The 26602-nt window shown below is 56.4% G+C and overlaps 2 protein-coding genes across 2 annotated transcripts; both read left to right on the forward strand.

The window, feature by feature from the left end:
• The first annotated feature begins 171 nt into the window (after positions 1-171).
• mcm5 (minichromosome maintenance complex component 5) lies at positions 172-16529 on the forward strand. The gene is made up of 16 exons (XM_056584895.1): positions 172-499; positions 923-1049; positions 1350-1478; positions 2804-2976; positions 3186-3341; positions 4276-4445; positions 5784-5955; positions 6796-6907; positions 7754-7897; positions 8710-8775; positions 9881-10057; positions 12371-12483; positions 12649-12777; positions 14929-15071; positions 15485-15612; positions 16158-16529. The coding sequence occupies exons 1-16, from the start codon at positions 330-332 to the stop codon at positions 16257-16259; spliced, it is 2211 nt and encodes a 736-aa protein (XP_056440870.1). The 5' UTR covers positions 172-329; the 3' UTR covers positions 16260-16529.
• Positions 16530-18103: 1574 nt separating this feature from the next.
• Positions 18104-26019, forward strand: napsa (napsin A aspartic peptidase). The gene is made up of 9 exons (XM_056584890.1): positions 18104-18311; positions 18669-18831; positions 19188-19311; positions 19868-19986; positions 20924-21123; positions 22377-22499; positions 23510-23654; positions 24958-25056; positions 25491-26019. The coding sequence occupies exons 1-9, from the start codon at positions 18250-18252 to the stop codon at positions 25650-25652; spliced, it is 1197 nt and encodes a 398-aa protein (XP_056440865.1). The 5' UTR covers positions 18104-18249; the 3' UTR covers positions 25653-26019.
• Positions 26020-26602: the final 583 nt, after the last annotated feature.

The raw sequence follows: 26602 nt of genomic DNA on the forward strand, positions 1-26602 counted from the left end.
CATTTGGATTTAGTTTTTCTTTGTTTTTTATTTTGTCTCCTCCCACCGACTTCCCTCTTGTCTTTTTCGCGCCAAACTCGATGAATGCCCCACCCTCATATCTCGGACACATGACGTCCGCTGACCAATCAATACTGCGCATGGGTTCTTTCCACCAATCAGACATTGAAGGAGGGGAAATCAACTCGCGGGAAGAAAACGGAAAGGAGTTTTGCCGCGAATCAGACACTGCTCGTCTCCTTGTAGAGTCGGTGACATATTCTGGACCTTTTTACGCTTTGATCCACAGAAAATTCACACGTTTAGCCCACACCACAGACAGGGTTAGGATGTCAGGGTTCGATAATCCCGGCGTTTTCTACAGCGACAGCTTCGGTGGAGGAGAGGGACACGGAGACGAGACGGGGGCCAAACGCTCTCAGATAAAGAAACGATTCCGCGAGTTCCTGCGGCAATTCCGAGAGGGAACCGATCGCACTGGGTTCACGTACAAATACAGGTACCTATCAATCAGTTTACGATGAATAACTCAGTGGATCGGTGTACTAATGGGTTATAAAGCTATTATGTCGAACGGTGACCTAAGTCTAAGAATACAAAGTAATAAATGTATGTAATGAACGAATCGCTGACTCAACCACACAATATATTAAGTTGCTGTTAACTTAAGACATCAAACACGATATTGTCCGGTAAATTAGTTAAAATACCGGACCCTGTATCGGTTGACTGTAATACTAGCATGATGATCCTCGTGTTCTACAGTGCTCACCACGCTGTAAACCAACTGATCAGTTGTGTACCACAAACTGATGGTGTTAACACAAAAAGATGGTGTTACCACACACTGATGGTGTTACCACACACTGATGGTGTTAACACAACTGATGGTGTTAACACAAAGTGCGTTGTGTTTCCTCAGAGATGAGCTGAAGAGGCACTACACCCTCGGGGACTACTGGATCGAGGTGGAGATTGAGGACCTGGCCAGCTTCGACGAGGACCTGTCCGACTGTCTCTACAAACTGCCCACCGAGAACCTTCCTCTGGTGAGAGCACCGTGAGGGCGGACTCCACCAACCCTACGCTGCATGCCGTAAACATTCCAGAAACAGATATAAGATGAATCGTTGTACAATCTTGTGTACACTGTCAATGGTAAATGGACTGCATTATACAGCGCTTTAAAGTACTGCCTTCCATCCACCCGTCCACCCCCCGACGGCGGCGTCAGGACCAGTCGATGAGGCCCAGTTATGATGAAGAGCTTCCGTTCCTGAGATCATAACATCGCCCCGTGATTCACAACAAGGTGGGTTAGTTTCTAACCCCTCTCTGACCAATCACAGCTGGAGGAGGCGGCGAAGGACGTGGCTGATGAGGTGACGAGGCCCCGCCCCCTGGGGGAGGAGACTGTGCAGGACATCCAGGTGCTGCTGAAGAGCGACGCCCACCCCACCTCCATCCGCAGCCTTAAGGTACCCCCCCCCCCACCCTAACCCCCCCCCCCCCTACCATAACCCCCCCCCCCCAACCCTACCTCCCCCCAGCACCACATGACACTGGGGGCTTTTATCCAGAGCCTCTTCCAATCAGTCCATTCGCCAGGAGGAAGAAGTACAACACCATCTCTGTGGGTCCAGAAAGGATGTTCATAGAACCAAGCACTAACCATCACTAGGTTAACCTGTTCCCCGTATACAGGCACTAACCATCACTAGTTTAACCTGTTCCCCGTGTACAGGCACTAACCATCACTAGGTTAACCTGTTCCCCGTGTACAGGCACTAACCATCACTAGGTTAACCTGTTCCCCGTGTACAGGCACTAACCATCACTAGGTTAACCTGTTCCCCGTGTACAGGCACTAACCATCACTAGGTTAACCTGTTCCCCGTGTACAGGCACTAACCATCACTAGTTTAACCTGTTCCCCGTGTACAGGCACTAACCATCACTAGGTTAACCTGCTTCCCGTGTACAGGCACTAACCATCAATAGATTAACCCGCTCCCCGTATACAGGCACTAACCATCACTAGGTTAACCTGTTCCCCGTGTACAGGCACTAACCATCACTAGGTTAACCTGTTCCCCGTGTACAAGCACTAACCATCAATAGATTAACCCGCTCCCCGTATACAGGCACTAACCATCACTAGGTTAACCCTAACCCTATACAACACAGATAGGATGAGAGGCTGCAACATGCTAAGTTCTGATTCCAAGTGCCAGGACGTACAGGTAGGACGTCGGACGTACACGTCCAGTGCCAGGTGTACGTCCAGTGCCAGGTGTACGTCCAGTGGGGTGTACGTCCAGTGGGGTGTACGTCCAGTGGGGTGTACGTCCAGTGGGGTGTACGTCCAGTGGGGTGTACGTCCAGTGCCAGGTGTACGTCCAGTGCCAGGTGTACGTCCAGTGGGGTGTACGTCCAGTGCCAGGTGTACGTCCAGTGCCAGGTGTACGTCCAGTGCCAGGTGTACGTCCAGTGGGGTGTACGTCCAGTGCCAGGTGTACGTCCAGTGGGGTGTACGTCCAGTGCCAGGTGTACGTCCAGTGGGGTGTACGTCCAGTGCCAGGTGTACGTCCAGTGCCAGGTGTACGTCCAGTGGGGTGTACGTCCAGTGGGGTGTACGTCCAGTGCCAGGACGTACCCCACAGTGAGTTAACCCTAACTAGGGTTAACTTACTGTGGGGTGTACGTCCAGTGCCAGGACGTACCCCACAGTGAGTGGTCGGGGCTAAGGGGGTGTTGTGCAGGGTCCAGGTCCAGGTGTGATGAACGCCTCGTCCCTCCCCAGTCCGAGCAGGTGTCCCGCCTGGTGAAGGTCCCGGGGATCATCATCTCGGCCACGGCGGTGCGGGCCAAGGCCACCCGCGTCTGCCTCCAGTGCCGCGGCTGCCGCTCGGTCATCAGCAACATCCCGCTGCCCCCGGGGCTGCAGGGGTACGCCCTGCCCCGCAAGTGCAACACGTGAGTGGGGGCGGGGGGTCGTCAGCCCATGGGACGGGCCACAGACACCAGATTAGAACAGGATTAAGACCTCGGGAATCATTTAGCAGCAGGGTCTAAATCATTTAACATACTGATGTTATGAGGTGTGGATGCAAGGCAAACCCGAAGACTTGCCTAGACAGACAGACCCTCCTCCTCCTCCTCCTCATCATATGTTCCTCCTGCAGGGAGAACGCGGGCCGGGTGAAGTGCCCCCTGGACCCGTACTTCATCCTCCCCGACCGCTGCCTGTGCGTGGACTTCCAGACGCTGCGGCTGCAGGAGGCACCGGACGCCGTTCCCCACGGCGAGATGCCCCGCCACCTGCAGCTCTACTGCGACCGGTACGCCCTCTGGAGACTCCGCCTCCTCCGTCTGATCCTCGTTCAGCAGAACACCACCCGTCTGCCTCCACCCGTCTGCCTCCACCCGTCTGCCTCCACCCGTCCGCCTCCACCCGTCTGCCTCCACCCGTCTGCCTCCACCTCGATACCGCCTTCTTCCTGTCTCCACCTCGTTAACCGCTGCTTCCTGTCTCCACCTCGTTAACCGCTGCTTCCTGCCTCCACCTCGTTAACGCCCACTTCCTGCCTCCACCTCGTTAACGCCCACTACCTGCCTCCACCTCGTTAACGCCCACTACCTGCCTCCACCTCGTTAACCACTACTTCCTGTCTCCACCTCGTTAACGCCCACTACCTGCCTCCACCTCGTTAACGCCCACTTCCTGCCTCCACCTCGTTAACCGCCCACTACCTGCCTCCACCTCATTAACCGCCCACTTCCTGCCTCCACCTCGTTAACGCCCACTTCCTGCCTCCACCTCGTTAACCACTGCTTCCTGTCTCCACCTCGTTAACGCCCACTTCCTGCCTCCACCTCGATAACACCCACTACCTGCCTCCACCTCGTTAACCGCTGCTTCCTGTCTCCACCTCGTTAACCACTGCTTCCTGTCTCCACCTCGTAAACGCCCACTACCTGCCTCCACCTAGTTAACCACTGCTTCCTGCCTCCACCTCGTTAACGCCCACTACCTGCCTCCACCTCGTTAACCACTGCTTCCTGTCTCCACCTCGTTAACCACTGCTTCCTGCCTCCACCTCGTTAACGCCCACTACCTGCCTCCACCTCGTTAACCGCTGCTTCCTGCCTCCACCTTGTTAACGCCCACGACCTGCCTCCACCTCGTTAACCACTGCTTCCTGTCTCCACCTCGTTAACCACTGCTTCCTGCCTCCACCTCGTTAACTGCCCGCTTCCTGCCTCCCCATTCAGGTACCTGTGTGACCGCGTCGTCCCCGGTAACCGCGTCACCATCATGGGCATCTTCTCCATCAAGAAGGTGGCGGCCATGAAGGCCAAAGGTCACGACAAGTCGGCCGGGGTCGGGATCCGGGCGTCGTACCTGAGGGTGGTCGGCATCCAGGTGGACACGGACGGAGCAGGTGGGTCCTCGCCGGGGGGGGGTTTATCGGGTTGAGCTAGTTATTGAGTTGAGTTGAGTTAGGGTTAGGGTTGATTTGGTTATCGAGTTGAGTTAGTTATTGGGTTAGGGTTGAATTAGTGGTTGAGTTAGGGATGAGTTGGGTGTTGAGTTAGGGTTAAGCTTAGGGTTGGGTTCAGTTGGTTATTGGGTGTAACCGTCCAGCCAGGGGGTGTGTGATGTAGGGTTAGGGTTAAGCTTAGGGTTAGGTTCAGTTGGTTATTGGGTGTAACCGTCCAGCCAGGGGGTGTGTGATGTAGGGTTAGGGTTAGGTTCAGTTGGTTATTGGGTGTAACCGTCCAGCCAGGGGGTGTGTGATGTAGGGTTAGGGTTAGGTTCAGTTGGTTATTGGGTGTAACCGTCCAGCCAGGGTTAGGGTTAGGGTTAGGTTCAGTTGGTTATTGGGTGTAACCGTCCAGCCAGGGTTAGGGTTAGGGTTAGGTTCAGTTGGTTATTGGGTGTAACCGTCCAGCCAGGGGGTGTGTGATGTAGGGTTAGGGTTAAGCTTAGGGTTAGGTTCAGTTGGTTATTGGGTGTAACCGTCCAGCCAGGGGGTGTGTGATGTAGGGTTAGGGTCAGTTGGTTATTGGGTGTAACCGTCCAGCCAGGGGGTGTGTGATGTAGGGTTAGGGTTAGGTTCAGTTGGTTATTGGGTGTAACCGTCCAGCCAGGGGGTGTGTGATGTAGGGTTAGGGTTAGGGTTGGGTTCAGTTGGTTATTGGGTGTAACCGTCCAGCCAGGGGGTGTGTGATGTAGGTTAGGGTTAGGTTCAGTTGGTTATTGGGTGTAACCGTCCAGCCAGGGGGTGTGTGATGTAGGGTTAGGGTTAGGGTTAGGGTTGGGTTCAGTTGGTTATTGGGTGTAACCGTCCAGCCAGGGGGTGTATGATGTAGGGTTAGGGTTAGGGTTAGGGTTGGGTTCAGTTGGTTATTGGGTGTAACCGTCCAGCCAGGGGGTGTGTGATGTAGGGTTAGGGTTAGGTTCAGTTGGTTATTGGGTGTAACCGTCCAGCCAGGGGGTGTGTGATGTAGGGTTAGGGTTAGGGTTAGGTTCAGTTGGTTATTGGGTGTAACCGTCCAGCCAGGGGGTGTGTGATGTAGGGTTAGGGTTAAGCTTAGGGTTAGGTTCAGTTGGTTATTGGGTGTAACCGTCCAGCCAGGGGGTGTGTGATGTAGGGTTAGGGTTAGGTTCAGTTGGTTATTGGGTGTAACCGTCCAGCCAGGGGGTGTGTGATGTAGGTGCAGAACCACCTGTGACTCGATGAAGGGACTAAAGCCCCCCCCCCCCCCCCCCCCCCCAGGCCGAGGGGCAACAGGCTCCGTGACCCCCCAGGAGGAGGAGGAGCTCCGCTCGCTGGCCGCCTCCCCCGATGTGTACGGCTCCCTGGCGGCCTCCCTCGCCCCCTCCATCTACGGCAGCGAGGACCTCAAGAAGGCCATCACCTGCCTGCTGTTTGGGGGCTCGCGCAAGAGGTCTGTCTGTCTGTCTGTCTGTCTGTCTGTCTGTCTGTCTGTCTGTCTGTCTGTCTGTCTGTCTGTCTCGCTCTCTCTCTGTCTGTCTGTCTGTCTGTCTGTCTGTCTCGCTCTCTCTCTGTCTGTCTGTCTGTCTGTCTCGCTCTCTCTCTGTCTGTCTGTCTGTCTGTCTGTCTGTCTGTCTCGCTCTCTCTCTGTCTGTCTGTCTGTGTCGCTCTCTCTCTCTGCCTGTCTCTCGCTCTCTCTCTGCCTGTGTCTCTCGCTCTCTCTCTGCCTGTGTCTCTCGCTCTCTCTCTCTGCCTGTGTCTCTCGCTCTCTCTCTCTGCCTGTGTCTCTCGCTCTCTCTCTGCCTGTGTCTCTCTCTCTCTCTCTGCCTGTGTCTCTCGCTCTCTCTCTCTCTGCCTGTGTCTCTCGCTCTCTCTCTCTCTGCCTGTGTCTCTCGCTCTCTCTCTCTCTGCCTGTGTCTCTCGCTCTCTCTCTCTCTGCCTGTGTCTCTCGCTCTCCTCTCTCTCTGCCTGTGTCTCTCTCTCTCTCTCTCTCTGTCTGTGTCTCTCGCTCTCTCTCTCTGCCTGTGTCTCTCTCTCTCTCTCTCTGCCTGTGTCTCTCGCTCTCTCTCTCTGCCTGTGTCTCTCGCTCTCTCTTTCTGCCTGTGTCTCTCGCTCTCTCTCTCTGCCTGTGTCTCTCTCTCTCTCTCTGTGTCTCTCGCTCTCTCTCTCTGCCTGTGTCTCTCGCTCTCTCTCTCTGCCTGTGTCTCTCGCTCTCTCTCTCTCTGCCTGTGTCTCTCGCTCTCTCTCTCTGCCTGTGTCTCTCGCTGGGTGCTTAGTGTCCTCTCCCCCCTAGGCTCCCAGACGGGCTGACCCGCCGAGGGGACATCAACCTGCTGATGCTGGGAGACCCGGGAACTGCCAAGTCCCAGCTGCTGAAGTTCGTGGAGCGCTGCTCCCCCATCGGGGTTAGTGCTCTATATAGTCTATATCTAGACCTCCCCTCTAGGGTTAGCGCCCTAACCCTAGGGTTAGGGCTAACTCTAGCCCTCTGCTGGTTCGTGAGATGACTGAGTGTAGAACCAGTAGAGGGCTAGAGTTGGGGCTAACCCTAACCCTAACTCTAGCCCTCTGCTGGTTCCTCAGATGAGTGTAGGACAGTCCTGATGAGGCTTCAACGTATTCTGGGCTCAATGTCTTCAGTTTAGAAATGGTTTCCTCTTGATTAGAGAGCGGTCGGACATCCGCCCGGGGGGGTCCGCTGCCCCCTGGTGGTGGGGGTGTGCTGACGCTCTGCCCTCCTCCCCCAGGTGTTAGGGTTAGGGGGGACCACTGCCCCCTGGTGGTGGGGGTGTGCTGACGCTGTGCCCTCCTCCCCCAGGTGTTAGGGTTAGGGGGGACCACTGCCCCCTGGTGGTGGGGGTGTGCTGACGCTCTGCCCTCCTCCCCCAGGTGTTAGGGTTAGGGGGACCACTGCCCCCTGGTGGTGGGGGTGTGCTGACGCTCTGCCCTCCTCCCCCAGGTGTTAGGGTTAGGGGGGACCGCTGCCCCCTGGTGGTGGGGGTGTGCTGACGCTCTGCCCTCCTCCCCCAGGTGTTAGGGTTAGGGGGGACCGCTGCCCCCTGGTGGTGGGGGTGTGCTGACGCTCTGCCCTCCTCCCCCAGGTGTTAGGGTTAGGGTCCCGGGGGGGACCGCTGCCCCCTGGTGGTGGGGGTGTGCTGACGCTCTGCCCTCCTCCCCCAGGTGTTAGGGTTAGGGGGGACCGCTGCCCCCTGGTGGTGGGGGTGTGCTGACGCTCTGCCCTCCTCCCCCAGGTGTACACCTCCGGTAAGGGCAGCAGTGCGGCCGGCCTCACGGCCTCCGTCCTCAGGGACCCCGTCACACGCGGCTTCATCATGGAGGGCGGAGCCATGGTGCTGGCGGACGGAGGCGTGGTCTGCATCGACGAGTTCGACAAGGTAGGAGGCTGGGGTCGGGGCTAGGGTCGGGGCCAGGGTCGGGGCCGGGGCTAGGGTCGGGGCCAGGGTCGGGGTCGGGGCTAGGGTCGGGGCTAGGGTCGGGGCTAGGGTCGGGGCCAGGGTCGGGGCTAGGGTCGGGGCTAGGGTCGGGGCCAGGGTCGGGGCCAGGGTCGGGGCTAGGGTCAGGGTCGGGGCCAGGGTCGGGGCTAGGGTCAGGGCCGGGGTCGGGGCTAGGGTCGGGGCCGGGGTCGGGGCCTGGGTCTGGGCTGGGGTCGGGGCCGGGGTCGGGGCTAGGGTCGGGGCCAGGGTCGGGGCCAGGGTCGGGGCCAGGGTCGGGGCCAGGGTCGGGGCCAGGGTCGGGGCTAGGGTCGGGGCTGGGGTCGGGGCCGGGGCCGGGGCCGGGGTCGGGGCGGGGGTCGGGGCCAGGGTCAGGGCTGGGGGTCGGGGCCGGGGTCGGGGCTAGGGTCGGGGCTGGGGTCGGGGCCGGGGTCGGGGCCGGGGTCGGGGCCGGGGTCGGGGCCGGGGCCAGGGCCGGGGCTAGGGTCAGGGTCGGGGCTAGGGTCGGGGCTAGGGTCGGGGCTAGGGTCGGGGCTAGGGTCGGGGCTGGGGTCGGGGTCGGGGCTAGGGTCAGGGTAAAGGTGTGTGTTGTGTGTCTGCTGTGTGTTGTGTGTCTGCTGTGTGTTGTGTGTCTGTTGTGTGTCTGCTGTGTGTTGTGTGTCTGCTGTGTGTGTGTCTGTTGAGTGTTGTGTGTCTGTGTGTGGTGTGTTGAGTCTCTTGTGTGCTGACGGTCTCCCCCCCCCCCCCCCCCCCAGATGAGGGAGGACGACCGCGTGGCGATCCACGAGGCCATGGAGCAGCAGACCATCTCCATCGCCAAGGTGACCCCCCCGTCCCCGTCCCTGTCGTTAGGGGGGGGGGGGGCAAGGTGACCCCCCCGTCCCCGTCCCTGTCGTTAGGGGGGGGGGGGCAAGGTGACCCCCCCGTCCCCGTCCCTGTCGTTAGGGGGGGGGGGGGGGGCAAGGTGACCCCCCCCCCCCGTCCCTGTCGTTAGGGGGGGGGGGGGCAAGGTGACCCCCCCCCCGTCCCTGTCGTGTCCCTCTACTGGTGTAACGCCGACTGGTTTAGGATGGTCCCGTCTAGTGGTGTAAGGTCTACTGGTTAAGCTGTACTGGTTAAGGTGTATTGGTTAGAGGTATACTGGTTAAGGTGTACTGGTGAGAGGTCTACTGGTTAATAGTGGTGCAACGGTTCACGGGTTACCCGTGAACCGTACGGATCCACCCTCACGGTTCGGGACGCAAGGCAACCGCGGATTGGCTGATAAAAAAAAGAAAAAAGTTTCCTTGACGTGATCAGCGCATGTTTAGAGGACTATTCCGGTATCAACAACATCATCAAGTATCGTAGCGAAATACAGTTTCTGTTGTGTTTTATTTGGCGTTCCGTAAATCCCATTGAAACGAAAACCGGAAGCAGACATGTTTATGTTTGGTTGTAGTCTTTTCGCTCGGTTCTCCGTATCAACAGTAGGGCTAGAACCGAGCGAAAAGACTACAACAAACCCCCCTTGCAATGAGCAATGAGTCTCCCAACCTAAATCAATGGATTTACAAAATGCCAAATAAAACACGACAGAAACTGTATTTCGCTACCAAACTAAAAAAAAGAAGATACGGATGTCTGCATTGCCTTGGGAGAGTGTAGACTATAAACTCTCCCCAGGCAATTCAGACATCCTGAATTGTAAATCCCGGGTTAGGGATTATTTACTATCCTATCCATGTTAAAAAGAAGAAGGAATAATGCCTCAGATTGCAATTTTTTAAAAAATTGACCATGCTTAAAGGAAGCAGGATTATTACCACATTTTTCACTTTATTTAGTTTTTACTAGGTACACTGTTGAGAGGTACACTGGTTAGGGTGTACTGGTTAAGGTGTACTGGTTAAGGTGTTGTGGTGTAACCCCTCCGCTGCCCCCCAGGCCGGCATCACCACCACGCTGAACTCCCGCTGCTCCGTCCTCGCCGCGGCCAACTCGGTGTTCGGCCGCTGGGACGACAGTAAGGGGGAGGACAACATCGACTTCATGCCCACTATCCTGTCCCGCTTCGACATGATCTTCATCATCAAGGACCACCACGACACGCAGAGGGACATGGTGAGGGGGTCCGGGCTAGTTCAGGGCCTCCCATGATGCACCTGGGCTCCGCCGCTGCCTGTGATGATATCTGTTCGGTAGCCACCAGCATGGGCTCCTCTGCAGTTCATCAGTTATTCCTCGTATAACCCTAACCCTATTCCCCCCTAGAACCCTAACCATGACCTGTTCCCCTCTAGAACCATGACCTGGTCCCCTCTAGAACATGACCTGGTCCCCTCTAGAACCCTAACCATGACCTGTTCCCCTCTAGAACCATGACCTGGTCCCCTCTAGAACCCTAACCATGACCTGTTCCCCTCTAGAACCATGACCTGGTCCCCCCTAGAACCCTAACCATGACCTGGTGCCCTCTAGAACCCTAACCATGACCTGTTCCCCTCTAGAACCATGACCTGGTCCCCTCTAGAACCATGACCTGGTCCCCTCTAGAACCATGACCTGGTCCCCTCTAGAACCATGACCTGGTCCCCTCTAGAACCATGACCTGGTCCCCTCTAGAACCATGACCTGGTCCCCTCTAGAACTATGACCTGGTCCCTTCTAGAACCATGACCTGGTCCCCTCTAGAACCATGACCTGGTCCCCTCTAGAACCATGACCTGGTCCCCTCTAGAACCATGACCATGACCTGGTCCCCTCTAGAACATGACCTGGTCCCTTCTAGAACCATGACCTGTTCCCCTCTAGAACCCTAACCATGACCTGGTCCCCTCTAGAACCATGACCTGTTCCCCCCTAGAACCCTAACCATGACCTGTTCCCCCCTAGAACCCTAACCATGACCTGGTCCCCTTTAGAACCATGACCTGTTCCCCTCTATAACCATGACCTGTTCCCCTCTATAACCATGACCTGGTCCCCCCTAGAACCATGACCATGACCTGGTCCCCTCTAGAACATGACCTGGTCCCTTCTAGAACCATGACCTGTTCCCCTCTAGAACCCTAACCATGACCTGGTCCCCTCTAGAACCATGACCTGGTCCCCTCTAGAACATGACCTGGTCCCTTCTACAACCATGACCTGTTCCCCTCTAGAACCCTAACCATGACCTGTTCCCCTCTAGAACCATGACCTGGTCCCCTCTAGAACCATGACCATGACCTGGTCCCCTCTAGAACATGACCTGGTCCCTTCTAGAACCATGACCTGGGCCCCTCTAGAACCATGACCTGGTCCCCCCTAGAACCCTAACCATGACCTGTTGCCCCCTAGAACCCTAACCATGACCTGGTCCCCTCTAGAACCCTAACCATGACCTGTTCCCCTCTAGAACCATGACCTGGTCCCCTCTAGAACCATGACCATGACCTGGTCCCCTCTAGAACATGACCTGGTCCCTTCTAGAACCATGACCTGTTCCCCTCTAGAACCCTAACCATGACCTGGTCCCCTCTAGAACCATGACCTGTTCCCCCCTATAACCCTAACCATGACCTGTTCCCCCCTAGAACCCTAACCATGACCTGGTCCCCTCTAGAACCCTAACCATGACCTGTTCCCCTCTATAACCATGACCTGGCCCCCTCTAGAACCATGACCTGTTCCCCTCTAGAACCCTAATCATGACCTGGTCCCCTCTAGAACCCTAACCATGACCTGGTCCCCTCTAGAACCATGACCTGTTCCCCTCTAGAACCCTAACCATGACCTGTTCCCCTCTAGAACCCTAACCATGACCTGGTCCCCTCTAGAACCATGACCTGGTCCCCTCTAGAACCATGACCTGGTCCCTCCCTAGAACCATGACCTGGTCCCCTCTAGAACCCTAACCATGACCTGTTCCCCTCTAGAACCCTAACCATGACCTGGTCCCCTCTAGAACCCTAACCATGACCTGGTCCCCTCTAGAACCATGACCTGGTCCCCTCTAGAACCCTAACCATGACCTGTTCCCCTCTAGAACCCTAACCATGACCTGGTCCCCTCTAGAACCCTAACCATGACCTGGTCCCCTCTAGAACCATGACCTGGTCCCCTCTAGAACCATGACCTGCTCCCTTCTAGAACCATGACCTGGTCCCCTCTAGAACCATGACCTGGTCCCTCCCTAGAACCATGACCTGGTCCCCTCTAGAACCCTAACCATGACCTGTTCCCCTCTAGAACCCTAACCATGACCTGGTCCCCTCTAGAACCATGACCTGGTCCCCTCTAGAACCATGACCTGCTCCCTTCTAGAACCATGACCTGGTCCCCCCCTAGAACCATGACCTGGTCCCCTCTAGAACCCTAACCATGACCCGGTCCCCTCTAGAACCATGACCTGGTCCCCTCTAGAACCCTAACCATAACGTTCCCCCCCCCCAGACGCTGGCTCGCCACGTGATGAACGTCCACCTCAGTGCTCACACGCAGACGGACGCCGTGGAGGGGGAGATCCCGCTGGCCACCTTCAAGAAGTACATCGCCTACGCCCGCGTGTGAGTGACCCCCCCCACCGGGCCCCGCTGGCCTGGGGAGGTGTCTGGTGCCCCCCCCTAACCCAGCGTACGTCCTCAGTGTTCAGACAGGATGACCCCCCACGGGGGGTCGTCTGCATGCCGCCCGTAACACGTGGGTCATGTGATGTCACCCCCCCCCTACAGGAAGTGCGGGCCGCGTCTGTCGGCGGCGGCGGCGGAGAAGCTGAAGAACCGCTACGTGGTGATGAGGAGCGGGGCGCGGGAGCACGAGAGGGAGAGCGACAAGAGGGCGTCCATCCCCATCACCGTCAGGTACCCCCCCAACTGATACCCCCCCCCATCACCATCAGGTACCCCCCCAACTGATACCCCCCCATCACCGTCAGGTACCCCCCCAACTGATACCCCCCCCCATCACCATCAGGTACCCCCCCAACTGATACCCCCCCAACTGATACCCCCCCCCATCACCATCAGGTACCCCCCCAACTGATACCCCCCCCCATCACCGTCAGGTACCCCCCCAACTGATACCCCCCCAACTGATACCCCCCCATCACCGTCAGGTACCCCCCCAACTGATACCCCCCCCCATCACCATCAGGTACCCCCCCAACTGATACCCCCCCCCCATCACCATCAGGTACCCCCCCAACTGATACCCCCCCCCCATCACCATCAGGTACCCCCCCAACTGATACCCCCCCATCACCGTCAGGTACCCCCCCAACTGATACCCCCCCCCCATCACCATCAGGTACCCCCCCAACTGATACCCCCCCAACTGATACCCCCCCCCATCACCGTCAGGTACCCCCCCAACTGATACCCCCCCATCACCGTCAGGTACCCCCCCAACTGATACCCCCCCCCATCACCGTCAGGTACACCCCCCAACTGATACCCCCCCCCATCACCGTCAGGTACCCCCCCAACTGATACCCCCCCATCACCATCAGGTACCCCCCCCAACTGATACCCCCCCATCACCATCAGGTACCCCCCCAACTGATACCCCCCCATCACCGTCAGGTACCCCCCCAACTGATACCCCCCCAACTGATACCCCCCCCCATCACCATCAGGTACCCCCCCAACTGATACCCCCCCCCATCACCATCAGGTACCCCCCCAACTGATACCCCCCCAACTGATACCCCCCCCCCATCACCATCAGGTACCCCCCCCAACTGATACCCCCCCATCACCATCAGGTACCCCCCCAACTGATACCCCCCCCCATCACCATCAGGTACCCCCCCAACTGATACCCCCCCCCATCACCGTCAGGTACCCCCCCAACTGATACCCCCCCCCATCACCGTCAGGTACCCCCCCAACTGATACCCCCCCCCATCACCATCAGGTACCCCCCCAACTGATACCCCCCCCCATCACCATCAGGTACCCCCCCAACTGATACCCCCCCCCCATCACCGTCAGGTACCCCCCCAACTGATACCCCCCCCCATCACCGTCAGGTACCCCCCCAACTGATACCCCCCCCCATCACCATCAGGTACCCCCCCAACTGATACCCCCCCCCATCACCATCAGGTACCCCCCCAACTGATACCCCCACATCACCATCAGGTACCCCCCCAACTGATACCCCCCCCCCATCACCATCAGGTACCCCCCCAACTGATACCCCCCCCCATCACCATCAGGTACCCCCCCCATGACGGCGCCGATAGTGGGCGTGTCCCTGCTAGTGGGCCCTCTGCCGCGTGGTAACGGGGCCCTCTGCTGCGTGGTGACGGGGCCCTCTGCCGCGTGGTGACGGGGCCCTCTGCCGCGTGGTGACGGGGCCCTCTGCCGCGTGGTGACGGGGCCCTCTGCTGCGTGGTAACGGGGCCCTCTGCTGCGTGGTGACGGGGCCCTCTGCCGCGTGGTGACGGGGCCCTCTGCCGCGTGGTGACGGGGCCCTCTGCTGCGTGGTAACGGGCCCTCTGCTGCGTGGTGACGGGGCCCTCTGCTGCGTGGTAACGGGGCCCTCTGCTGCGTGGTGACGGGGCCTCTGCTGCGTGGTACGGGGCCCTCTGCTGCGTGGTGACGGGGCCTCTGCTGCGTGGTGACGGGGCCCTCTGCTGCGTGGTAACGGGGCCCTCTGCTGCGTGGTGACGGGCCCTCTGCTGCGTGGTAACGGGGCCCTCTGCCGCGTGGTGACGGGGCCTCTGCCGCGTGGTGACGGGGCCCTCTGCTGCGTGGTGACGGGGCCCTCTGCCGCGTGGTGACGGGGCCCTCTGCCGCGTGGTGACGGGGCCTCTGCTGCGTGGTAACGGGGCCCTCTGCTGCGTGGTGACGGGGCCCTCTGCTGCGTGGTAACGGGGCCCTCTGCTGCGTGGTGACGGGGCCCTCTGCTGCGTGGTGACGGGGCCCTCTGCTGCGTGGTAACGGGGCCCTCTGCTGCGTGGTGACGGGGCCCTCTGCTGCGTGGTGACGGGGCCCTCTGTCCAACAGGCAGCTGGAGGCGGTGATCCGCATCGCCGAGTCGCTGGCCAAGATGCGGCTGCAGGCGGTGGCGGGCGAGGAGGAGGTGGACGAGGCGCTGCGGCTCTTCCAGGTCTCCACGCTGGACGCCGCTCTGTCCGGAAGCCTCTCAGGTACCGGCCGCCCGTCTGACGCTAGCCCTGAAGGGCTAACCCTTCAGGGCTAACACTAACCCGGTGCAGAGCCCTGCTAACGCTAACCCTAACCCGGTGCAGAGCCCTGCTAACGCTAACCCTAACCCGGTGCAGAGCCCTGCTAACGCTAAGCCTTTAGGGCTAACCCTAACCCGGTGCAGAGCCCTGCTAACGCTAACGCTAACCCGGTGCAGAGCCCTGCTAACGCTAAGCCTTTAGGGCTAACGCTAACCCGGTGCAGAGCCCTGCTAACGCTAACACTAACCCGGTGCAGAGCCCTGCTAACGCTAAGCCTTTAGGGCTAACGCTAACCCGGTGCAGAGCCCTGCTAACGCTAACCCTAACCCGGTGCAGAGCCCTGCTAACGCTAACTCTAACGCCCGTCTCCTCAGGGGTGGAGGGCTTCACCACGCAGGAGGACCAGGAGATGATCTCCCGCATCGAGAAGCAGCTGAAGCGCCGCTTCGCCATCGGCTCCCAGGTGTCTGAGCACAGCATCGTGCAGGACTTCACCAAGCAGGTCAGAGGGCCTTTAACCGCTCCACGGGGGCGGGGTTAAACCATGTTTACTGCTGTATCAGGAGGAGAGGGTATCAGTGTACCGTTGGTCAGCCCCTGTCCTGGCTCTGATCCTGACTCCTCCCCCTGTCCTGGCTCTGATCCTGACTCCTCCCCCTGTCCTGGCTCTGATCCTGACTCCTCCCCCTGTCCTGACTCTGATCCTGACTCCTCCCCCTGTCCTGACTCTGATCCTGACTCCTCCCCCTGTCCTGGCTCTGATCCTGACTCCTACCCCTGTCCTGGCTCTTATCCTGACTCCTCCCCCTGTCCTGGCTCCTCTCCCTGTCCTGGCTCTGATCCTGACTCCTCCCCCTGTCCTGGCTCTGATCCTGACTCCTCCCCCTGTCCTGGCTCTGATCCTGACTCCTCCCCCTGTCCTGGCTCTGATCCTGACTCCTCCCCCTGTCCTGACTCTGATCCTGACTCCTCCCCCTGTCCTGACTCTGATCCTGACTCCTCCCCCTGTCCTGACTCCTCCCCCTGTCCTGACTCCTCCCCCTGCAGAAGTACCCGGAGCACGCCGTCCTCAAGGTTCTGCACCTGATGATGAGGAGGGGAGAGCTGCAGCACCGAATGCAGAGGAAGGTCCTGTACCGGGTCAAGTAGACCTGGACCGGGTCCCCTGGACGGGTCCCCCTGGACCGGGTCCAGGAGCTCGGTCCTGTGGTGTAAATGTTTGAGGCGTTCAGTAGCTGATGTGCCCCCCCAGCTCGTAGGTCTACTGGGTTCGGATGGACTGGATGCATGTTAATAATCTGGGGTGGGAGGAGATAAACATTAATTGTTTAACTGTGAAAAGTGAGACTATATTTTGTAAAAATACTTTGTAACAAAAAATAAATATGAGCAAGTTGACTTTTCTTTCTTTTTTAAGTTTGTACTTTATTTGCAATTGAATTCAGGACATTTAAACACTGGAGCAACATTTTATAAAAAATATTTTGAATGTTATAGTGAAATGCAAAAGATCAGATCTTGGCTGGTAACACGAGCTTCTGTTAAAGAATATCGTTGTACAAAAGTTGAGTGTGTGTGTGTGTGTGTGTGAACATATTCACACACACACACTGCAGATTGCAGTGTGTGTGTGTGTGTGTGTGAACATATGTACACACGCGTCTATATACTGTATATTGGTAGGTAGACGGCAGAGCAAGCCGAAGTGCTCCCTGTAGGAGACCAGCAGTCCCATTCCCACGTGGCCATCGCACTGAACTACCTGTAGTAAGGTAGTTCAGTGTAGTTAAGGTGTAGGTACCTGCCAGAAGCGTCTGCCTCTGTGCTCCTTGCGCTCTTCATGATGACCCAAAGGTGTTGCTACTTTAAGTTCAGATTTCTCAAGTTTCCACAATAGTGTTGAAGTGTCTCCTCTGAGCCAGGGATGGGAACTGAAGGTCCCTGAGCGAGAGAAGCTCCTGCAGTCTCTTTTATACCCCCTCCGTACCTCGCTGTTCTATGAACATCCTTACTAAACCGACAGATGTTGTTCCTCCTTCTTATGACAATCTGCAGTCTGTTTTATACCGTCTCCGTACCTCGCTGGTTCAGAGAGGACGTTCTTAACCCAGACTCATCAGTGTGGTAAAGCGTTTTCCTTCTCTATGTTTGGGTTGACATGAAAACATGTGTGTGCAGAAAACCTAAAGGTTGAGTCACACTTAGCGGACAAGGACATCTTCTCTGGCGACAGTCAAAATAAGAAGCTGTTTACCAGTACCCTTCAGGCCCAGGGTCAGGGCCTTAAGGTCACTGTGTTCATGTGATGCTGCTGCGGTCGATTTAGGCTCTGGCCCTCAACCACAGACACCAGCACAACATATACACTAGAGGGCGCTATTTATTAGACAATATTCTAACATATAAATAATGTGCATCCTGTTAAATGTGGTCCCGTATGAAGCTTAGTAAAATCACAAAGGATGCGTCAACTGTTTTGGCTTTAAGGCTCGTTCCCGAACATATTGTTTTACAGGAGGTCATGACTCCCTTCAGTGGGAGCGATGGTCTCATACCCTCTTGATAGATAATCCCTTTTTAATTGAATAGTTATTAGTTGGATGATGCTGTTCGCTTCATAGCATCCAGACTACGTGTCTCACCTGCTAGACTGCACCACTTCACACAACTCAATAAATATAATGGATATTAAAGCACTGCGTTGCTTGTGGACATAATAGTCAGGCCATTTCAGAAATAAATGAATTAATCATGATTCATATGGACCTTCTCTTCAATCGACAATGTAAAGCTAAGAGCTATATCTGGTATTTGCTGCAGATACCAGATGGTCTAAGATCCATCTTCTCTTCACATCTTCAACTCAGTTCTCCGTTGAAGGAAACACCAGAGCAGTGTCAGGCGCCACAATCAGTCGGGAGTCGAAACAGCAGGAGGCCCTCGGGGAATGGGGGCTCGTCCAGGTGCTGCTGCTCATATCAACCAACCACGGCTCTCCGTTCCAACAGCTCCGAATATAAACGGAACTGGCCGAAAGAGAATAAAGGACGCAACTACGTTTGGTTCAGTCGGTGAATCGCTGTTTTGTAAAGTCAAATATTACTTGACATAAAACGATACCATTAAATTGAGGGCTAGTATGAAGCTCTTGTGTGTGATCGGGATGCTTTTGGTGGCGGACGCATCTCCAAACCTCTTCAGGTAAAGTCATCTTTACTCACGGCAATTTGTCGTCTGTCATTCGCGTTTTGATGCTTTACTTAAAATTGAACATTTATATTTATTCCGCTATCGTTTAGACTATTGGCTTTCATCAGGCCGAATGACACTAACATGAACACCTTGAGCAGGATTAGCGTTAATGATCGGAGGTGATTGTTTATCTCCGTCCACGTGTTTCTGTTGAAGTCTAACTCATGTGCAGAACGACCGACCGTCGTTTCAGTTCAGCCTCCCGTCTGCTCTGCACGGTGATGAGCGGTGTGTGAACCGTGTGTGTGAGACCGGTGGACCGGGCTCGATGTGTCCTCCTGTATTAACGATCCGTTCAATCTGCAGAGTGCCTCTCTACAAGACCCGCACCGTGCGCCGCATGATGAGCGACCAGGGCCGGTCTCTTGACCAGCTCCAGAACCTGGCAGAGAGCGACCCCTCACACACGGCCACCGTGCCCCCCCCACAAACCAAGCTGCCCGTTGAGAGATTGACAAACTTTATGGATGTACGTAGAGGCTAGTGAAGCCGCCATAGACTGAACTTATGTAATTATTTATAGAACGTCACATAACGCCTGTCTTTTATCAACGCATTGATGTATGGACCGTGACTCCCCCACTGCCCAACAGCACCCCTCCTACCTCTTATTGTATGTTGTACGCCCTACACTTAAAAACAGTATAGTATACGGGGAATGGGTTAACCTAGTGATTGTTAGTCCTTTGTTTTATGAACATCCTTACATTACCAACAGATGTATTGTTGTTTCTCCTTCTTATGACAAGTGTACTTATTGTAAGTCGCTCTGGATAGAAGCGTCTGCTGAATGTAAAGGTCTTGTCTCATGTTCCCCGCCCCCAGGCCCAGTACTACGGGGTCATCAGCCTCGGCACTCCTCCCCAGGACTTCACGGTTCTGTTCGACACCGGGTCCTCCAACCTGTGGGTGCCGTCCATCCACTGCCACTTCCTGGACCTGGCCTGTTGTGAGTGACGCCTCCTAACGAAGCTCCTCGTCTAAAAGGCATGCGCTGCCGTTCCACAATGTGGGGATAATTAGAAAAAGATGAACGAGCAATTTTTTTAATTTTCTATAATTAAAAAGCCAATGTCAACGTTTTCAACACACACGGTTCTCTGTGAGTCTTAACGACTTTAGCAGTAGTCTGAGGATCTCTTCCCACGGGCCCATCATTAGAGGTCCTCTGATGGGCTAATGGCAGTCACCAGACCGGTCACATCCTGGTCCCGTGATGCATGGACTCCTGGGAAAACACCAAACCAGGCCGCTGGAACAGTGTGGTGTCCTCTCATAGCAGCCTGGAGATGATCCCAACACGTTCCATTAATGAGGTGCTGTTACGGATTCAGGCACCGATAGCGTGACCCTGAGGTGCTGCTGAGTGTTAGAGGAGTGATGACATGCCCCCGGGGAGCGAGGACATGCCCCCGGGGAGGTATAACGTTCCCCAGAGGAGCGACGAGCTCTCCTGTGAACATGGCGGTGGGGTCCTGGTATGACTGAAGGTCTGATCTCCACAGGGGTCCATCACCGGTACAACTCCAGGAAGTCCAGCAGCTACTCCCCAAACGGCACCCAGTTCTCCATCCAGTACGGCCGCGGCAGCCTGTCGGGGTTCATCAGCGGGGACACGGTCTCAGTGAGTCACGTGCACACACGCGTTACACACACTCTGACTCACACACTGACCTCTGTACACAGACACACACAGTGCGGCACAAGGCAGGCATTCATCGAGTCACAAGAGCATTGTTCAGCAGCAGCCCGCCAATCTCGTGGTAGATCCAAATCAGCAGCGCTCGACTTCCACTTAACCCACAGCCAGGCGGGGAAACGGACCCACGTCTCTGCTGATCCCTCCAGACCACGGGGTTAAGAACCGGCCCTGGCTCTGGAATGATAGACGCACTTCCACCGTCTCACATGAGATGACTCTGTAGTCCCCTCAACGGAGCTCTCTCCTCAGCGATGGTTTAATACCATCACTGTTCATCTGACCCTCAGCCATGGTTTAATACCATCACTGTTCATCTGACCCGCTCAGCGATGGTTTAATACCATCACCGTTCATCTGACCCTCTCAGCGATGGTTTAATACCATCACCGTTCATCTGACCCTCTCAGCGATGGTTTAATACCATCACCGTTCATCTGACCCGCTCAGCGATGGTTTAATACCATCACCGTTCATCTGACCCTCTCAGCGATGGTTTAATACCATCACTGTTCATCTGACCCTCTCAGCGATGGTTTAATACATCACCGTTCATCTGACCCTCTCAGCGATGGTTTAATACCATCACCGTTCATCTGACCCTCTCAGCGATGGTTTAATACCATCACCGTTCATCTGACCCTCTCAGCGATGGTTTAATACCATCACCGTTCATCTGACCCGCTCAGCGATGGTTTAATACCATCACCGTTCATCTGACCCGCTCAGCGATGGTTTAATACCATCACTGTTCATCTGACCCGCTCAGCGATGGTTTAATACCATCACCGTTCATCTGACCCGCTCAGCGATGGTTTAATACCCCTCTCTGCCCCCCCCCCCCCCCCCCCCCCCCCCCCAGGTGGCTGGTCTGGCCGTCCCTCAGCAGCAGTTCGGGGAGGCGGTGAAGCAGCCTGGGATCACGTTTGCCGTGGCACGCTTCGACGGGGTGCTGGGCCTGGGGTACCCCGCGCTCTCGGTGGGTCGCGTCACCCCGCTGTTCGACACGGCCATGGCCGCCAGGCTGCTGCCTAGCAACGTCTTCTCCTTCTACATCAGCAGGTCAGCCCCCCACCCCCCCTCCTTCTACGTCAGCAGGTCCCCCCCACCCCCCCCTCCTTCTACGTCAGCAGGTCCCCCCCCTCCTTCTACGTCAGCAGGTCCCCCCCACCCCCCTCCCTCCTTCTACGTCAGCAGGTCCCCCCCACCCCCTCCCTCCTTCTACGTCAGCAGGTCCCCCCCACCCCCCCCCCTCCTTCTACGTCAGCAGGTCCCCCCCTCCTTCTACGTCAGCAGGTCCCCCCCCTCCTTCTACGTCAGCAGGTCCCCCCCACCCCCCCCCCCCTCCTTCTACGTCAGCAGGTCCCCCCCCTCCTTCTACGTCAGCAGGTCCCCCCCCTCCTTCTACGTCAGCAGGTCCCCCCCCCTCCTTCTACGTCAGCAGGTCCCCCCCCTCCTTCTACGTCAGCAGGTCCCCCCCCTCCTTCTACGTCAGCAGGTCCCCCCACCACCCCCCTCCTTCTACGTCAGCAGGTCCCCCCCCTCCTTCTACGTCAGCAGGTCCCCCCCCTCCTTCTACGTCAGCAGGTCCCACCCCTCCTTCTACGTCAGCAGGTCCCCCCCCAACCCCCCCCCCCTCCTTCTACGTCAGCAGGTCCCCCCCCTCCTTCTACGTCAGCAGGTCCCCCCCCTCCTTCTACGTCAGCAGGTCCCTCCCCTCCTTCTACGTCAGCAGGTCCCCCCCCTCCTTCTACGTCAGCAGTCCCCCCCCCCTCCTTCTACGTCAGCAGGTCCCCCCCACCCCCCCCCCTCCTTCTACGTCCGCAGGTCCCCCCCCTCCTTCTACGTCAGCAGGTCCCCCCCCCTCCTTCTACGTCAGCAGGTCCCCCTCCCCTCCTTCTACGTCAGCAGGTCCCCCCCCTCCTTCTACGTCAGCAGGTCCCCCCCCTCCTTCTACGTCAGCAGGTCCCCCCCACCCCCCCCCTCCTTCTACGTCAGCAGGTCCCCCCCCTCCTTCTACGTCAGCAGGTCCCCCCCCTCCTTCTACGTCAGCAGGTTCCCCCTCCCCTCCTTCTACGTCAGCAGGTCCCCCCCCTCCTTCTACGTCAGCAGGTCCCCCTCCCCTCCTTCTACGTCAGCAGGTCCCCCCCCCCCCCCCCCCCCTCCTTCTACGTCAGCAGGTCCCCCCCCTCCTTCTACGTCAGCAGGTCAGCCCCCCACCCCCCCCCCCCACCACAATAGTCGATCCTTGCTGCGGTGGCGGTCCTCTGGTCCCCCCCCCCCCCCTCTCATCAGTCTGCTGCTCTGACCCTCAGGGACCCGGCGGCAGCCGTGGGGGGGGAGCTGGTGCTGGGGGGGACGGACCCCACCCACTACAGCGGAGAGCTGCACTACGTCAACGTCACGCGCAAGGCCTACTGGCAGATCAAGATGGACACGTGAGTCTGACTAACGGGAGCTTCACATCATTAGTGGCAGAGGCGGGATATTCATAGAAATCCCCATCTTTGACCCTTGCAATTAGCCAATTAGGAATTAATTCAAGGAATTTAGTGTCAATGCAGAGAAATTACAGCTTAATAGGAGATTAATCTCCATCACTCCATAGTTTTGAAAATACCCCAAAGTAGAGGCTGTCTTCAACTGCAGGGCGAGACATGTTATCTTGGTACATAAAGATAACGCCTGAGAGACTGTTCTGCAAGTGGAACATTCAATGTGGACACGACTGGTTAGAGTGGAGAACTCTAGAACACAGCATAAGTGGAAGATTGAATTTCCGCCAGATTGAATACTACCTCGTGCATTATCAGTTAGTAGCCCCATAGTACAGCATGAGTACCTGGGTCCATGCAAGGGGCGTGAAAGAGTGAAGTAGGGCAACGATGGAGGTTTCAGTAGCGGGAGGTTCATGTAACTTGATGAAACAAACGTGTTTTAGGTCTTGAGAACCCATTGTACAAGTTTGTCTCCTCGATTGAGAGGTCAAGGTGAATATAATGGGATGGGTTAGGGTTACCCTAACCCTAACCATCTTCAGTTGTATTATGGTGTCAAGCCTCTGGATAATCAGTTTATGATGATTTAATGCGATCAAAAACAACTTTGATGATTAATAACAAGGCAAGACGTCATGTTTGGTTGTAAAAATAGTTGTTTTTACTTCCTCTCTCTAACCTCTGAGTTTTAGTCAGTGACTCGGGTTGGACTGTTGGCTCAGCCTTCATTTGATGGTTTGTCGATCAAAACGTGACAAAGATCACTTGCTGTGCGTGTGCCGTTATGTAATGTATAACTTGTTTTTAGTTTGGGGTAGGGTTGTCTTTCATTTAGCTAATGAGCTTACTTGTGATGGACTCTTTCCAGGCCGCTATGAAGAGGGTTAGCAATGTGACGGCTAATGACCTTTCTAATCAGAAGATGCTAAAGCCCGCGCTGTGTCCTGCAGCGTGCAGGTCGGAGGTCAGCTGACCTTGTGTGGAGGCGGTTGCCAGGCGATCGTGGACACGGGGACGTCACTGATGGTCGGGCCCCGGGCCGAGGTCCGGGCGCTGCACAAAGCCATCGGGGCGCTGCCGCTCATCATGGGGGAGGTGAGGCGGGGGAGGGGGAGGGGGAGGGGGAGGGGGGGGGAGGGAGGGTCGTCGGGGGGGGGGGGGGGAGGAGGAGGAGGAGGAGGAGGAGGAGGAGGTGCTCTTCTCCCCTCTCTCCTCTCTGTTCTTGTTGCTCTCCTCTCTCCTCTCTCCTCTCTCCTCTCTCCTCTCTGCTCTTGTTGGTCTCCTCTCTCCTCTCTCCTCTCTGTTCTTGTTGGTCTCCTCTCTCCTCTCTCCTCTCTGTTCTTGTTGGTCTCCTCTCTCCTCTCTCCTCTCTCCTCTTGTTGGTCTCCAGCTCCTCTCTCTGTTCTTGTTGGTCTCCAGCTCCTCTCTCCTCTCTCCTCTCTCCTCTCTCTGTTCTTGTTGGTCTCCAGCTCCTCTCTCCTCTCTCCTCTCTCCTCTCTCTGTTCTTGTTGGTCTCCAGCTCCTCTCTCTGTTCTTGTTGGTCTCCAGCTCCTCTCTCTGTTCTTGTTGGTCTCCAGCTCCTCTCTCTGTTCTTGTTGGTCTCCAGCTCCTCTCTCTGTTCTTGTTGGTCTCCAGCTCCTCTCTCCTCTCTCTGTTCTTGTTGGTCTCCTCTCTCCTCTCTCCTCTCTGTTCTTGTTGGTCTCCTCTCTCCACTCTCTCCTCTCTGTTCTTGTTGGTCTCCTCTCTCCTCTTCTCTGTTCTTGGTGCTTCTCCAGCCTCCTCTCTCCCTCTCTGCTCTTGTTGCTCTCCGAGCTCCTCTCTCTCCTCTCCCGTGTGTCTTGTTGGTCTCCAGCTCCTCTCTCTCTCTCTGTTCTTGTTGGTCTCCAGCTCCTCTCTCCTCTCATGCTCTTGTTGGTCTCCAGCTCCTCTCTCCTCTCTCTGTTCTTGTTGGTCTCCAGCTCCTCTCTCCTCTCTCTGTTCTTGTTGGTCTCCAGCTCCTCTCTCCTCTCTCCTCTCTCCTCTCTCCTCTCTCCTCTCTCCTCTCTCTGTTCTTGTTGGTCTCCAGCTCCTCTCTCCTCTCTGCTCTTGTTGCTCTCCAGCTCCTCTCTCCTCTCTCTGTTCTTGTTGGTCTCCAGCTCCTCTCTCCTCTCTCTGTTCTTGTTGGTCTCCAGCTCCTCTCTCCTCTCTCTGTTCTTGTTTGGTCTCCAGCTCCTCTCTCCTCTCTCTGTTCTTGTTGGTCTCCAGCTCCTCTCTCCTCTCTCCTCTCTCCTCTCTTTGTTCTTGTTGGTCTCCAGCTCTCTCCTCCTCTCTCTGTTCTTGTTGGTCTCCAGCTCCTCTCTCCTCTCTGCTCTTGTTGCTCTCCAGCTCCTCTCTCCAGTCTGTGTTCTTCTTCTTCCAGTACTTGATTGACTGCAAGAAGATCCCGACTCTGCCCGTCATCTCCTTCAGCATCGGAGGAAAGAGCTTCAACCTGACGGGAGAAGAATACATCCTGCAGGTAGAGGGTGACCTGGTGCACCTTCTGAACTGAGAGCTCCGACTAGTGCACTCTAACCTCTGACTAGTGCACTCTGACCTCTGACTAGTGCACTCTGACCTCTGACTAGTGCACTCTGACCTCTGACTAGTGCACTCTGACCTCTGACTAGTGCACTCTGACCTCTGACTAGTGCACTCTAACCTCTGACTAGTGCACTCTGACTAGTGCACTCTGACCTCTGACTAGTGCACTCTGACCTCTGACTAGGTGCACTCTGACCTCTGACTAGTGCACTCTGACTAGTGCACTCTGACCTCTGACTAGTGCACTCTGACCTCTGACTAGTGCACTCTGACCTCTGACTAGTGGACTCTGACCTCTGACTAGTGGACTCTTCTGCCCTGATGGCTCGTTGTCTTGGTAACGGAGGGTCTTCATTCCCCCCCCCTCAGGAGTCCCAGATGGGCGCGTCCGTCTGTCTGTCCGGCTTCATGGCCATGGACATCCCCCCCCCCGCGGGCCCGCTCTGGATCCTGGGGGACGTGTTCATCGGGAAGTACTACACCGCGTTCGACCGCGACGCCGACCGCGTGGGGTTCGCCCCCGCCAAGTAGCCCCCACCGGTCTCCTGGGAACGGGGGCTGATCGTACAGCTAGCCCCCCCCACCGGTCTGCTGGGGGCCAGGGGCCGATCATACATCTCCGTCAGCGTGACTCCACCCTGGCTGAGCGCTACGGGTTGATCCATATATTGAACGGATGCATTTCACCAAATATCCAAAGGGCTGAGACCCTGAGGCTGCTTTGATATTAATTTAGATTTTTCTACGGTAGGATTTGCCCAAAGCTGACATTTTGGTATTAAAGAAATGTAATGTTTTTTTAAAATTTCACGCACCATTTAACTTTTTATAAATTGTGTGCAGTTGGTGTACATTTCCACTATCGTAAATACTGCGTGAATAAAACGTTTAAATAGTTCTTTATTGTGATTGTAATTATTTCCATCTGTGTACTCGTGGACATCTTTAATTTGAGGAACCAAGCGCTGCATGGTTCCGTCTGCAGTTCAAACCAACAGGACGGTTCCTCATCCCTCAGCCCGTCTGTCTCATGCTCACGTAAAGGGGAAACGAAGGCTTGTGCTCCACTCCATGTGAGGCGAGTGGGTGGGGGAATCTAACGCTAAACAAGAGCATTATTACAAACCCAGAGCATCGCACACTTTGTTCTACAAACGCACAACACAAACACTGCCCTGCTTGAACGTTAAAGTATCTTTATTCCTCCTCCATAATCCACAAACAAGGTACAACTTAATCCTGCGACTGTACAAGAAAAAATGGCTTTGGGTGAATAAACAGGGTTGCCCCTAATTTGGTCTTTCCATTTCCCGTAAACTGGTGCACCTGAAGCGGCTCAGTGGCGGGACTCGACCTAACCCCAACGGGCAAGAGGCCATTGCTACCAACTCCAACCCTCTGGAAGGGTTAGCTAACCCTAACGGGCAAGAGGCCATTGCTACCAACTCCAACCCTCTGGAAGGGTTAGCTAACCCTAACGG

Source organism: Gadus chalcogrammus, unplaced genomic scaffold, assembly GCF_026213295.1.
Source record: "Gadus chalcogrammus isolate NIFS_2021 unplaced genomic scaffold, NIFS_Gcha_1.0 GACHA024, whole genome shotgun sequence".
Taxonomy (NCBI): Eukaryota; Metazoa; Chordata; class Actinopteri; order Gadiformes; family Gadidae; genus Gadus; species Gadus chalcogrammus.